Genomic DNA, 13,597 nt, shown 5'->3' with positions numbered 1-13,597 from the left:
TGTCGAACCCAACGAAGAGCTAAAGGTAGAACAAATATTCCCTCAAGTTCTATCGACCACCGATACAACTCTACGCACACTTGACGTTCACTTTACCGGAAACAAGTATGAAACTAGAAGTACTTTGTACGTGTTTTTGGATAGGTTTGCAGGAATATAAAGAGAGCGTAAATAAAAAGTAGTGGCTGTTTACATAAAGACACAACTAAATTAGTTTTAGTAAAGAGCTTTTTGTCACGAGAAAGTTATTTGTCCCTAGGCAATCGATAACTAGACCGGTAATCATTATTGCAATTTTATTTGAGGGAGAGGCATAAGCTAACATACTTTCTCTACTTGGATCATATGCACTTATGATTGGAACTCTAGCAAGCATCCGCAACTACTAAAGATCATTAAGGTAAAACCCAACCATAGCATTAAAGTATCAAGTCCTCTTTATCCCATACGCAAACAACCTACTTACTCGGGTCTGTGCTTCTGTCACTCACGCCACCCACCATAAGCAAATCATGAACATATTGCAAACCCTACAGCGGGAATCCCTCACGCTTGCGCGACATGGAGAGCACCATAGGACAGCACCAATAATAAAACATGCAACTCAAACCAATCTTGATCATCAAATAATCCATAGGACAAAACAGATCTACTCAAACATCATAGGATAGCCATACATCATTGGGAAATAATATATAGCGTTGAGCACCATGTTTAAGTAGAGATTACAGCGGGTAAGAGAGAGGTTACACCGCTGCATAGAGGGGGGAAGAGTTGGTGATGATGGCGGTGAAGTTGTTGGTGAAGATTGCGGTGATGATGATGGCCACGGCAGCGTTCCGGCGCCACCGGAAGAGAAGGGGAGAGGGGGCCCCTTCGTCTTCTTCTTCCTTGACCTCCTCCCTAGATGGGAGAAGGGTTTCCCCTCTGGTCCTTGGCCTCCATGGCGTGGGAGGGACGAGAGCCCCTCCGAGATTGGACCTGTCTCTCTGTCTCTCTCTGTTTCTGCGTTCTCCTCTGCTGCCCTTTCACCGTTTCGTATATATATGGAGATCCGTAACTCCGATTGGACTGAAACCTTCGCCGTGATTTTTTACCAAAAATTAGCTTTCTTGCGGCTGAAGAAGGGCATCAACCGCCTTACAGGTGGCCCACGAGGGCCAGGGGCGCGGCGAGGGGGGCAGGGGTGCCCCCTGCCTCGTGGCCACCTCGGGCACCGTCTCGCGTGGATTTTTCTTCCAGAATTTTCCAAATATTCCAAAAATAAGCTCCGTCCGTTTTTATCCCGTTTGGATTCCGTTTGATATGGGTATTCTGCGAAACATAAAACATGCAACAAAGAAGAACTGGCACTGGGCACTGGATCAATATGTTAGTCCGAAAATTAGTATAAAAAGTTGCCAAAAAGTATATGAAAGTTGAATAATATTGGCATGGAACAATAAAAAATTATAGATACGACGGAGACGTATCACGAGGCGGCGCTGCGACGGCGTCGGGGCAGGGGCGGCGCGTGGCGACAGCGTTGGGGCAGGGGGCGGCGGCGCGGCGATGGCGTCGGGGCAGGGGAGCACGCGGCGACGGCGTCGGGGCGGTGGGAAGAAGAACTGAACCGAAAATTTCACAAGTGTGGCTTATATAGACAGACCTTTGGTCTCGGTTCGTGGCAGCAACGTGACCAAAGCACCCCTTTAGTCCCGGTTGGAGCCACCAACCGGGACCAAAGGTCGCTTTTCAGCAGCCCAAAGGGCGGGAAGCAGAGGCCTTTGGTCCTGGTTGGTGGCACAAACCGGGAGTAAAGGGTGCGCATTGGTACCGGTTGTTGGCATGAACCGGTACCAATGTACGCCTTTAGTACCGGTTGGTGGCACCAACCGGGACTAAAGGCCTTGTGTTGCCCGCATCGCGGCACGAAAGTTTAGTCCCACCTCGCTAGCTGAGGGAGCTCGAGAGTGGTTTATAAGCCCCACTCTCGCTGCCCTCTCGAGCTCCTCTCAAATGCAGGCTTTCGGGCCTAAACACACTGTATCTGCCTGTGGGCCTTCTACGGGCCAGCCTGGCCCATGGGTGGGTTTCTAGTCGTATTAAAGCCGTGGTGGCCCAGTAGGTGGCGTTTTTTATTTTTTTCCCTGTTTATTTCTTTTATTTTTTGCTTTATTTATTTTATTTTGTTTTTACTTACAATAAAATACTTATTTTATTTTATTTTATTTTGTTTCTAATTACTTATTTATTTTATTTTATGATAATTCCTTTTGCTATTAAAGTTTCTAACAAAAAAAGTTCTTTATGAAAATTCTTTTTGCTTTTAATGATTTTGAACAGAAAAAACTTTGATAATTTTAGTTGCATCAATTTTATATAATTTTAGTTTCAGTAATACTAGAGGTTGCTTATAATGTTTTGAACAGAAAATATGTTGATAATTTTAGTTTCATAAATTTTATTTATGTTATTAAAGTTTATTTTATTTTGTTTCTAGTTATATATTTTATTAAAGTTTATTTTATTCCGTTTCTAATTACTTTTTTATGATATTTTTTATTTTCCATGCATTTACTGATTATTTTGATCTATAAGACCCTGAAATTGAAAAGCACTACAAATGAACTCTGAAAAGGTTGAAAGTTGGCATGGTATCATCATTTCACCCACATAGCATGTGCAAGAAAGTAGAGAGGGTTACGACAAAAACTGGATGCACTTCGTGTACAAAACAGACAATCTCTTTCGAAGTATTAGGGTTTCATACGGAAACTCGTCTGTTACAAAGGGATTTTATTTTTTAGAACTTATTTGAACTGCATAGTTTTTCTGTGTTCAAAATGCACCATTCAAAGCCACATCATCAATTTTCAACCCTTTCTGACTTCATTTGTTATTTTCCATGCATTTACTGATTATTTTGAGCTATAAGACCATGAAATTGAAAAGCACTACAAATGAACTCTGAAAAGGTTGAAAGTTGGCATGGTATCATCATTTCACCCACATAGCATGTGCAAGAAAGTAGAGAGGGTTACGGCAAAGACTGGATGCACTCCGTGTACGAAACGGACAATCTGTTTCGAAGTATCAGGATTTCATACAGAAACTCGTCTGTTACAACAGGCATTTCAAATGAACTACGAAAAGGTTGAAAGTTGGCATGGTATCATCATAATAGTTGTGGAGAGAAAGTCTTCACTTTTTTCGCTTGTGTGCTTTGCTTATTGCGCCGTAACCATGGATAATCTTCATCATTTATCAGGATGCTTGGGTCAGCCTTGACTTTGAAGGGAGGAATTTCATGAAACTTTTCATAATCTTCAGACATGTCTGTCTTGCCCTCCACTCCCACAATGTCCCTTTTTCCTGAAAGAACTATGTGGCGCTTTGGCTCATCGTATGATGTATTCGCTTTCTTATCTTTTCTTTTTCTCGGTTTGGTAGACATGTCCTTCACATAGATAACTTGTGCCACATCATTGGCTAGGACCGTCAGTGCACCCAAGATTGTTCAGATTCACTGTTGTCATTCCGTACTGTGGGTCTACCTATACCCCGCCTCCTGACAGATTGACCCATTTGCACTTAAACAAAGGGACCTTAAAATCATGTCCGTAGTCAAGTTCCCATATGTCCATTATGTAACCATAATATGTGTCCTTTCCCCTCTCGGTTGCTGCATCAAAGCGGACACCGCTGTTTTGGTTGGTGCTCTTTTGATCTTGGGCGATCGTGTAAAATGTATTCACAATTATCTCGTATCCTTTGTAAGTCAATACAGTCGAAGATGGTCCCCTGGACAACGAGTACAGCTCATCACAAACAGTGGTGTCACCTCTGAGACGTGTTTCCAACCAACTGCTGAAAGTCCTGATGTGTTCACATGTAATCCAGTCGTCACACTGCTCCGGGTACTTGGAGCGTAGACTGTTCTTGTGTTCATCGACATACGGGGTCACCAAGGTAGAGTTCTGTAGAACTGTGTAGTGTGCTTGAGACCAAGAATGCCCGTCCCTGCATATTATTGAGTCCGCTCCTCGCGTGCCTTTTCCAGTCAATCTCCCATCATACCGCGATTTAGGGAGACCTATCTTCTTAAGGCCAGGAATGAAGTCAACACAAAACCCAATGACATCCTCTGTTTGATGGCCCATGGAGATGCTTCCTTCTGGCCTAGCACGGTTACGGACATATTTCTTTAGGACTCCCATGAACCTCTCAAAGGGGAACATATTGTGTAGAAATACGGGGCCCAGAATGACAATCTCGTCGACTAGATGAACTAGGACGTGTGTCATGATATTGAAGAAGGATGGTGGGAACACCAACTCGAAACTGACAAGACATTGCGCCACATCACTCCTTAGCCTTGGTATGATTTCTAGATCGATCACCTTCTGAGAGATTGCATTGAGGAATGCACATAGCTTCACAATGGCTAATCGAACGTTTTCCGGTAGAAGCCCCCTCAATGCAACCGGAAGCAGTTGTGTCATAATCACGTGGCAGTCATGAGACTTTAGGTTCTGAAACTTTTTCTCTGGAATATTTATTATTCCCTTTATATTCGACGAGAAGCCAGTCGGGACCTTCATACTGAGCAGGCATTCAAAAAAGATTTCCTTCTCTTCTTTGGTAAGAGCGTAGCTGGTAGGACCTTCGTACTGCTTTGGAGTCATGCCGTCTTTTTCGTGCAAACGTTGCAGGTCCTCCCGTGCCTCAGGTGTATATTTTGTCTTCCCATACACGCCCAAGAAGCCTAACAGGTTCACACAAAGGTTCTTCTTCACGTGCATCACGTCGATTGAAGAGCGTACCTCTAACTCTTTCCAGTAGGGTAGGTCCCAAAATATAGATTTCTTCTTCCACATGGGTGCGCGTCCCTCAGCGTCATTCGGAACAGCTAGTCCGCCGGGACCCTTTCCAAATATTACGTGTAAATTAGAGACCATAGCAAGTACGTGATCACCGGTACGCATGGCGGGCTTCTTCCGGTGATCTGCCTCGCCTTTTAAATGCTTGCCTTTCTTTCGACATTGATGGTTGGTCGGGAGAAATCGACGATGGCCCAGGTACACATTCTTCCTGCATCTGTCCAGGTATATACTTTAGGTGTCAGCTAAACAGTGCGTGCATGCGTGGTATCCCTTGTTTGTCTGTCCTGAAAGGTTACTGAGAGCAGGCCAATCATTGATGGTCAGGAACAGCAACGCCTTTAGGTCAAATTCTTCCCCCATGTGCTCATCCCACGCACGTACACCTGTTCCATTACACAGCTGTAAGAGTTCTTCAATTAATGGCCTTAGGTACACATCAATGTCGTTGCCGGGTTGCTTAGGGCCTTGGATGAGAATTGGCATCATAATGAACTTCCGCTTCATGCACATCCAAGGAGGAAGGTTATACATACATAGAGTCACGGGCCAGGTGCTGTGATTGCTGCTCTGCTCCCCGAAAGGCTTAATGTCATCCGCGCTTAAAGCAAACCATACGTTCCTTGGGTCACTTGCAAACTCAGCCCAGAACTTTCTCTCGATTTTTCTCCACTGCGACCCGTCAGCGGGTGCTCTCAACTTCCCGTCTTTCTTACGGTCCTCACTGTGCCATCGCATCAACTTGGCATGCTCTTTGTTTCTGAACAGTCGTTTCAACCGTGGTATTATAGGAGCATACCACATCACCTTCGCAGGAACCCTCTTCCTGCGGGGCTCGCCCTCAACATCACCAGGGTCATCTCGTCTGATCTTATACCGCAATGCACCGCATACCGGGCATGCGTTCAAATCCTTGTACGCACCGCGGTAGAGGATGCAGTCATTAGGGCATGCATGTATCTTCTCCACCTCCAATCCTAGAGGGCATACGACCTTCTTTGCTGCGTACGTACTATCGGGCAATTCGTTATCCTTTGGAAGCTTCTTCTTCAATATTTTCAGTAGCTTCTCAAATCCTTTGTCAGGCACAGCATTCTCTGCCTTCCACTGCAGTAATTCCAGTACGGTACCGAGCTTTGTGTTGCCATCTTCGCAATTGGGGTACAACCCTTTTTTGTGATCCTGTAACATGCGATCGAACTTCAGCTTCTCCTTTTCACTTTCGCACTTTTCCCTTGCATCAACAATGACCCGGCGGAGATCATCATCGGGCACATCGTCTGGTTCCACTGGATCTTCAGCTTCCTCTTGATCTTCAGCTTCCCCCGTTGCAGCATCACCGTATTCAGGCGGCACATAGTTGTCATCGTCCTCTTCTTCTTCGATGTCTTCCATCATAACCCCTATTTCTCCGTGCTTCGTCCAAACATTATAGTGTGGCATGAAACCCTTATAAAGCAGGTGGGTGTGAAGGATTTTCTTGTCAGAGTAACACCTCGTATTCCTACAATTAGGGCATGGACAACACATAAAACCATTCTGCTTGTTTGCCTCAGCCACTTTGAGAAAATTATGCACGCCCTTAATGCACTCAGAGGTGTGTCTGTCACCGTACATCCATTGTCGGTTCATCTGCGTGCATTATATATAATTATGTGTGTCAAAAGTAAGAAAATTAGACAAGTATCTATCTAAAGTAAGATTTTTTTTCTTTCAGAAAGAAGATCAGAACAAGAGGCTCACCACGGTGGTGCCGGCGACGAGATCGGCGCGGGCGATCGACGGTGGTGAAGACGAGGACGGGGCGTGACGGACCGCTAAACCTAGACAAATCTCGGAAAAAATGGAGCTCGGAGGTCGAGCTTCGAGAGGAGAAAGCTTAACTAGTGTGGCTCGGGCATTTCATCGAACACCTCACATGCATAAGATGTGAGCTAGAGCACCCAAATGCCCTTCCTCGCCGGCCAGCAAAAAACAGAGATCTGTGGAGTGTTCTGCTCACCGGCGATGGGGTATATATAGGCAACTAATTTGTCCCGGTTCGTGGCTGGAATCGGGACTAAAGGCCATCCTTCTGTCCCGGTTCCTGCCATGAACCGGGACCAATGGTTGTGGGCCAGGAGCGAGGCTCATTGGTCCCGGTTCGTGCCAAGAGCCGGGACAAATGGGCCCAGACGAACCGGGACCAATGCCCACGAGGCCCCGGCCGGCCCCCTGGGCTCACGAACCGGGACAAATGCCTCCATTGGTCCCAGTTTGTGGCAGAACCGGGACTAATGGGCTGGCCAGGCCCGAACGAAAGCCCCTTTTTCTACTAGTGATGTTGCAATATGTCCGGCCATTTATCGGCCTTTATTCACCATAAAAACTCCATAAAATGCCGAAAACCCAAACAACTTGATGTGGTACCTTGAATTGGTCATACAAGGCCATGAAATAAAATTAGGCCATTTTAAGGATGTCAAGAAACAACATGCTCTCAGATGGAGCTTTCTGGCCTACCCGAACACTCCTCGTTCAATGAGGTATATTTTGGACATCCTTCAAATGACCCCAAATTTTGCAAGCAGGTGGGCCCATGGTAGGAATTCATGTCAGATTTTAATGATTTCCATACCGCATGCAAGTTGCGCCACGTCCGGCCATTTATCGATCTTTTCTACCGAGATTCAATTGGGGATTGGAGCCCAAGCGATAAATAAAAAACATTATGCTTAATAAATTGGGGACTGGGGATTGGGGGGGGTGGTGCCTGTGTTGGTTCAAACATAGCGTGTGATTTTGGGTTTGGTGTTTGAGTTTGCAAGTGGATCGTCGAGCTGTAAGTTTCTTCCCTAGTTATGCGAGAAGTTTTGAGATAGAGGTTGTTTGTAAATTGAAGAGTTGTTCTTCATCTAAATGGATTCTACTAATCGATGTGGTCCTAGTGCCGCGAAGGTTTAACTGGAAGGAGTTATGGTGTATAAGGTGGGGTTGATGAGCAATGTAGGACACTCTTCAGCCTTCACCAGAAGGAAGAAGCGTGACTCTTCTTATGTAAGGGAGGCCGAAGAGGGGTCTTTGGCCCAACAGAGTCCGAAAAGGACATCTTCAGGCCAAGCGAGGCCGAAGAGTCACTCTTCAGGCTAAGGGAAGCTGACAGGTTCATGGAATTGTAATTTTAGAATTTGAACATATAGTTTCGGATTTTTTTAAGTAATAGTAATATTTTTTTAAAACATTCCAGCATCCAGCACAAACCCACTTGCATTAATTAGAGCAAGATTGATTATTGGTAATGTATCAGCCAGCAGGATTGATTACTTGGGTAAATATACTGTATGACAGCAACTCCCTAACAGCTTTGCTTCGAAATGTACACCCTTGTACTACGCTCGTTCCGCGCGCGTGCGAGTCAGCGAGCCAGGGTGAAATACATGTCGAAGACGACCACGATGGAGGTGTCCGTGGAGTTGAGGAGGCTGCTGACCATGTACCCGCGCGCGAACCGAAGCTTGCCCGTGCCGCCGACGATGCTCCGCTCCGCCGGGCCAGACACCCCGATGTGGCCCAGCGTCGCCAGCGTGCTGCCGCTGTACGCGCCGTAGTCGGAGAAGAAGAAGGTGATGGCCGTGAGCCCGCCGGACTCGTCCAGCGACGCGTGGAGCGCCAGGCCCTGCGCCCTGCCCACGAGCCGCGATGCCCGGTCCGGCCCCGCCCGCAGCGCGTTGTCGAACACGTTCAGGTCCCCGAACGTCGACGAGTTCCTGCGCCATATTATTCCACGTGAATATACATGTGATATGCGCCAGCAGATGCATACAAAGCTTTGGATGCTTACTTGTGCAGGCTGGCGACGTTGAGGACGGTGGCGTTGGGCGTGCCGGCGTTGACCTCATGGAAGTAGAAGTGAAGGTGGATGAGGCCTTCTTCGTCCGCCGCAGACGCAGCGCCACCGCCGCCGATGAGTACCACTACTATTACTACCACCACGCAGAGAGTAGGGAAAGAGGGGCACCAAGCAGCGGCCATGCTCTGGATCAGGCTCCTGTGAGAGGTTGAGCTATCCTGCTTGTTCACCCGCGGTGGTTGCTCTGTTTATCCCAAACGCACCCAACTGCTTGTACATGTTTTCAGTGGGGAGTCTCTGTCCTGACGTGTGTGGCTCTTACCAACCAAATGCACTATGTAAGTAAATCGGATGGAACCATCGACACATCATCAATCCCCTATGCAGATGGAGTTGATAACCACTGATATTGTTGGAATCAAAACAAGAGTGAGCCAGCCATGATATCTCACTCTCCGCTAGCTGGTCCAGTGACCTACAAAGCTACTCTTTTTTTGAGAAAAAATCTCGCCAACCTTTATTGATTCAAAGTAATGTCCATATGTACAACTGTTGGATCAAGAGGATTGCCAACCAAACATGTCTACCTATAGCAAGATTAAAAGCAAATTTGGTGAGATTACCTGTGCCGAGTCCTCATCTCCGTGACGCATGCAACTCTTATTACCAACCAAAATGCACTAAATCGTAATGAACTGGCACATCGGCAAGTCAGCTCTTCGAATGTTGCAACATCCGCCTTTGATACCTCACCCACAGAGCAACTCGATGCTACTTTTCATGATAATGGAACTGGAGCTGTGGGAGTTGTTCTTCGAAACAGCATTGGAGAAGCAATTGCTGGTGTGGCAAGTCCTTTGTCTCAAGTCCTTGATGCGGCTACTGCGGAAGCCCTTGTGCTCCAAAAAGGTATTGAACTCTTAGAGTCTCTGGTTGTACGAATGTCACTATTGAATCAGACTATCTAGAGATCATCAAATTATGTGGAGGAGAGATGGAGGTGTTTGGTCCTTATGCAGCAATCCTCTCAGATTGCTTTACCCGAGCTTAGATGATTAATGGAGTTTCTTTCCAACATGTCCCAAGAGAAGTGAATCAGGTGGCGCATCGTTTTGCTAAATTTTCTTTTGAGAACCATGCTCATCTTAGTTAGGATGGTAACCCTCCTAATTTCCTGTTGCCTCATGTACTGAATGATGTAATCTTGTTGGCTTCTCAATAAAATGCCATGAGGCGACCTTTAAAAAAAAGTCTGGCAGAGTCGTCGCACCTATCGCCATATAATTGTCATTACGACGATTTTGGCTGAAAGCACGCTCTAGCAGAGTCGACATCCTGTCCTCGGCCGTCTTTTTGGAGAGCAGTCCACATAGCCGGCGAGCCTCCATATTTCATTGTGTGGGTTATTTGGAGCGCTCTATATCAAGAAAAAGGCTTAACCGGAACGACATTTTCCCCTCCCCCCCCCCCCCCCCCCCCCCCCCCCCCACACACACATCGATCGACCAGATCTCGAGTAGGAGGATAGTTAATTAGCGGTACTATTCACCTAAAGAAGTAACCCCCACCCCAACTTAATGTGAATCTGAAAGAAAGAAATAGGCCCATGTAAAAGCCCACTATAGTGAGTCGTTTTCAAGCCTTGCGAAGGTCAGATTGGCCTTTGTTAAGTGCTTGGCATTCTCTCCATGATTAGCGTATGCGTGCGGATTAGGGCTACGCCGCCGCCCTCTGCCCTTGCCAGCTCGCCTTTGCTCCCCCTAATGATCTGATTCACATGGCAATGCATGAGGATTTACTCGCGAATTCTTCAGGCTTCAACTAACTAGTAAAGGTTAATACATCACACTATCTGCTAATCTCTCTCAATTCTCTTGTTGTTCATCAGATTTTAATAATTATTATTATGCATTGCTCCCCTAGGGCCGAGGCATCCACAATCATTAGAAATTGCGGTAACTCGCCAAAAAAGAAAAGAAATTGCAGGTATGTCAACGGCGACGAGCCGATCTACCTTGATCTAGTGGTAGAGGGGACTAGCAGGGGCTGGATTTGATTCTCTAGGTATTTCCTAATATAACAACAAAATTTCATCAGATTTTAATATATTCTCTAGGTATTTCTACTATGGCGTGAAGCTCGTAATGAAGTTAGGTCGTCGGTGCTCATGTTACTCCGGTCTAGGAAGGCCACCACTCTTTCCCTCCTGTTGAACCCAAGCTTAGCGGGCTCATCATTGTCGGGCGATTAGTCGCAAATAGACTGCGGAGGTGGAGCTTAATTTTTCGGGGCTCTTAGTTAGCCGGACATGAGGAACGGGCAACAATGGTCATTTTAGGGTCTAGTTTCAAATATTTCAAAAACCATCCGATTTTATGTAAACAAAAATATCCAAGCATGGATGCATATCGTCTGGGTTGTTTAAGTATGCATCAAATTTGTTTAATTTCATTAAATTCCGACCGAAATGCAACCGGACATATGCGGCTAGCTTTGGACGGCTGGCTCACGCATCAATGTCCGTGGACTAGTTCTCCGATCGGCGGCCGGATGCAGTGTCCGTTTTGCTGGTCTACATTGGAGATGCCCTGAACTAGTATCATGAGAGGTCCAAAGGATAAATCAAATTAAGCAAAGTTGCTCAAGCATATGTAATCATGTGAGCAATATAAAGCATTGCTAAAATGCTCGCTCTCGACCATCATTGGCGGTGACGAAGCAACAAGATTCACCGATAGGCAGCAGTCTCCAAAGCTGACTGGAACTACGTAGGACCCGTACGTGGACGAGCGCGCGTGCCTAATCCCGTGCAGTAGTACTTGGTACGTCGTGGGATCGGCGCACAGGGCCTTGGGGTCGATCGGGGCATCATTCAAATGCCTGCCGCTCTGCCACCGAGGGAGCTACTACACTCGAAGTCGAAGAGTAGGAGTAAAAGCTATACACTTGGGGGCCTTGCACATCTTGTAATGGTCGCGGGGGCTATTTCTGGCAAAATGGTCACTATCTCACTGCCCCCTTGTGGCCTTGTGCAGCAAAAGCTATGACACACACGTCCACACCAGGCACTACGTCGTGAAGCTCGTAGTGAGGTGCCCTCCACTCTACTGTTGCGACATTATTACTGGCTATATATGTCGAGGCCTGCACGTTCGTAGTACAATTCCTTTTTCGAAACCTGCATTGCAGGGCTGGGCAGGCACGTTACGGTCACCACAAACTTGTGGCCCCACGAGTAGATCGATCGGTGCATTCTCTACTTCTCATTTCCGTGTGTAGTCCTCCGTATTCTTTTCTTTTTTTAGGGAATTTAGGCTAACTTCACCGTACGACCTTAAACGGATGTCCGTTTTGTCCGAATTTCGTCTGTTTGGGGCGGCAACAGGACGAAAGGGACATGCGTGTCGGGCTTGTGTTCGAGGTGCCCCCGTGGCATAGCGACCCAAAACGTCCGCCTGCTCGCTCGTCCCCGCCTGCGCGCCGCGCTCGCCGCCGCCTCGTCGCGCCCGCCCGCCGGCGTGCGCCGCGGCCTCGCCGCACCCGCCCGCCGCGCCCCGCTCGCCCCGCCGCGGCCTCGCCCGCGCCCGCCCGCCTGCCGCTCCCGCCCCCCGCGCCGCAGCCTCGCCGCCGCGCCCCGCTCGCCCCGCCGCAGCCTCGCCCGCGCCTGCCCCGCTCGCCCCGCCTGCCGCGCCCGCCCCGCTCGCCCCACCCGCCGCGCCGCAGCCTCCGCCCGCCGCTGCCCACCGCCACGCGCGCCCCCGCGCCCCCGCTGCTGCCTGGCCGCGCTCGCCGCCCGGCAGTCCCGCGCCCCTCTTGCCGCCGCGCGCCCCCGCCTGTCGCCGCGCGCCCCGCTCGCCCGCAGCCGCTCGCCCCACTCGCCAGCTCGCTCGCCCTGCCCCCCCCCCCCCCCGTGCCCTCGCGCCCGGCCGGTGCCGCAACCACCGGCGGCCTCGCCATCGCCGGGGCCCCGCTCGCCCCGCCCGTGCCGCTCCGATTTTTATTTGTATGGGTGGGTGGGCAGATGGGCCTATTTTAACAGGCGGGCCACACTGCACATGCAAGTGGATCGAGGCGGACAAGGAGTGGCCAGAGAGTGTCCATCTGTGTCCGCTTTGGCCTCAAAACGAGTCCAACTTTGGTCCAGAGATGGGGTGAAACGGACACGAAACGGACGAAAAATTAAAATGGGGTTTGCCACTGGGTCGTCTGGTATGTCCGTTTTATTCCAAACGGACACACCGGGACAAAATGGGGTCGCGCGGTGGAGTTGGCCTTAGAGAGCTTTATTCAAACAAACGAGCTCCTAGGATCACTGGACAGGAGGCTAAACTTATGTGGCAATAACGTACATTATTTACATGTATGACCATGTTACATACGTGACTGTGACCCAATAGGGTTACGTGGAAATCACTCTGGTAGGTTTTTACAAGATTATTATTTTATTTAATTACATGCGTATGCATGCATGTCCTTTGATGCATGGCAAGGTTTCTTGGACGTGTCACCCTACTGGACCGCTCGGGAGCACGAGCGAGCATTGGAAACCTCTCGATCTGGCCTGGGACGTGCTGTTGTAGCAAGCGTGGTGCTGCATTGCCTCTAATGAACTAATTTGTCCTTTATATCCATTTTGTCTCGTCGGTCACGTCAGAACTCTGACTGCCATGGTCATGGTGCACAAGGGGTGAAGCAATAACTCTCGATGGAGATCGATGGTGGTGAATATTCCATCCGTACGACACGACACGATACGATAGTGTCCCACTCCGACGCTCAAATAGACACTACATCCTCGGAATTAGCTCTCCAACTGGCCATTGCCATCTTCGCCCCGCCCCCCTAATCGCCTCTCCAACACCCGACTTCTCCATCGTCTGCAAGTCCGGCCGGTGGCACGCCAGCC

General features: G+C 48.5%; 1 protein-coding gene across 1 annotated transcript; it reads right to left on the bottom strand.

Moving 5' to 3' along the window:
* Positions 1-8,090: 8,090 nt before the first annotated feature.
* Positions 8,091-8,968, bottom strand: LOC123169978 (pterocarpan synthase 1). Its single transcript, XM_044587827.1, has 2 exons — positions 8,683-8,968; positions 8,091-8,608 (listed from the first exon to the last, which is right to left on the bottom strand). Exons 1-2 carry the CDS (start codon positions 8,871-8,873, stop codon positions 8,257-8,259), a joined length of 543 nt encoding a protein of 180 aa, XP_044443762.1. The 5' UTR covers positions 8,874-8,968; the 3' UTR covers positions 8,091-8,256.
* Between the last annotated feature and the right edge of the window lie 4,629 nt (positions 8,969-13,597).

Source organism: Triticum aestivum, chromosome 7D, assembly GCF_018294505.1.
Source record: "Triticum aestivum cultivar Chinese Spring chromosome 7D, IWGSC CS RefSeq v2.1, whole genome shotgun sequence".
Lineage (NCBI taxonomy): Eukaryota > Viridiplantae > Streptophyta > Magnoliopsida > Poales > Poaceae > Triticum > Triticum aestivum.
The sequence above is the reverse complement of the archived record's forward strand: the minus strand, read 5'-3'. Positions and strand labels throughout refer to the sequence as shown.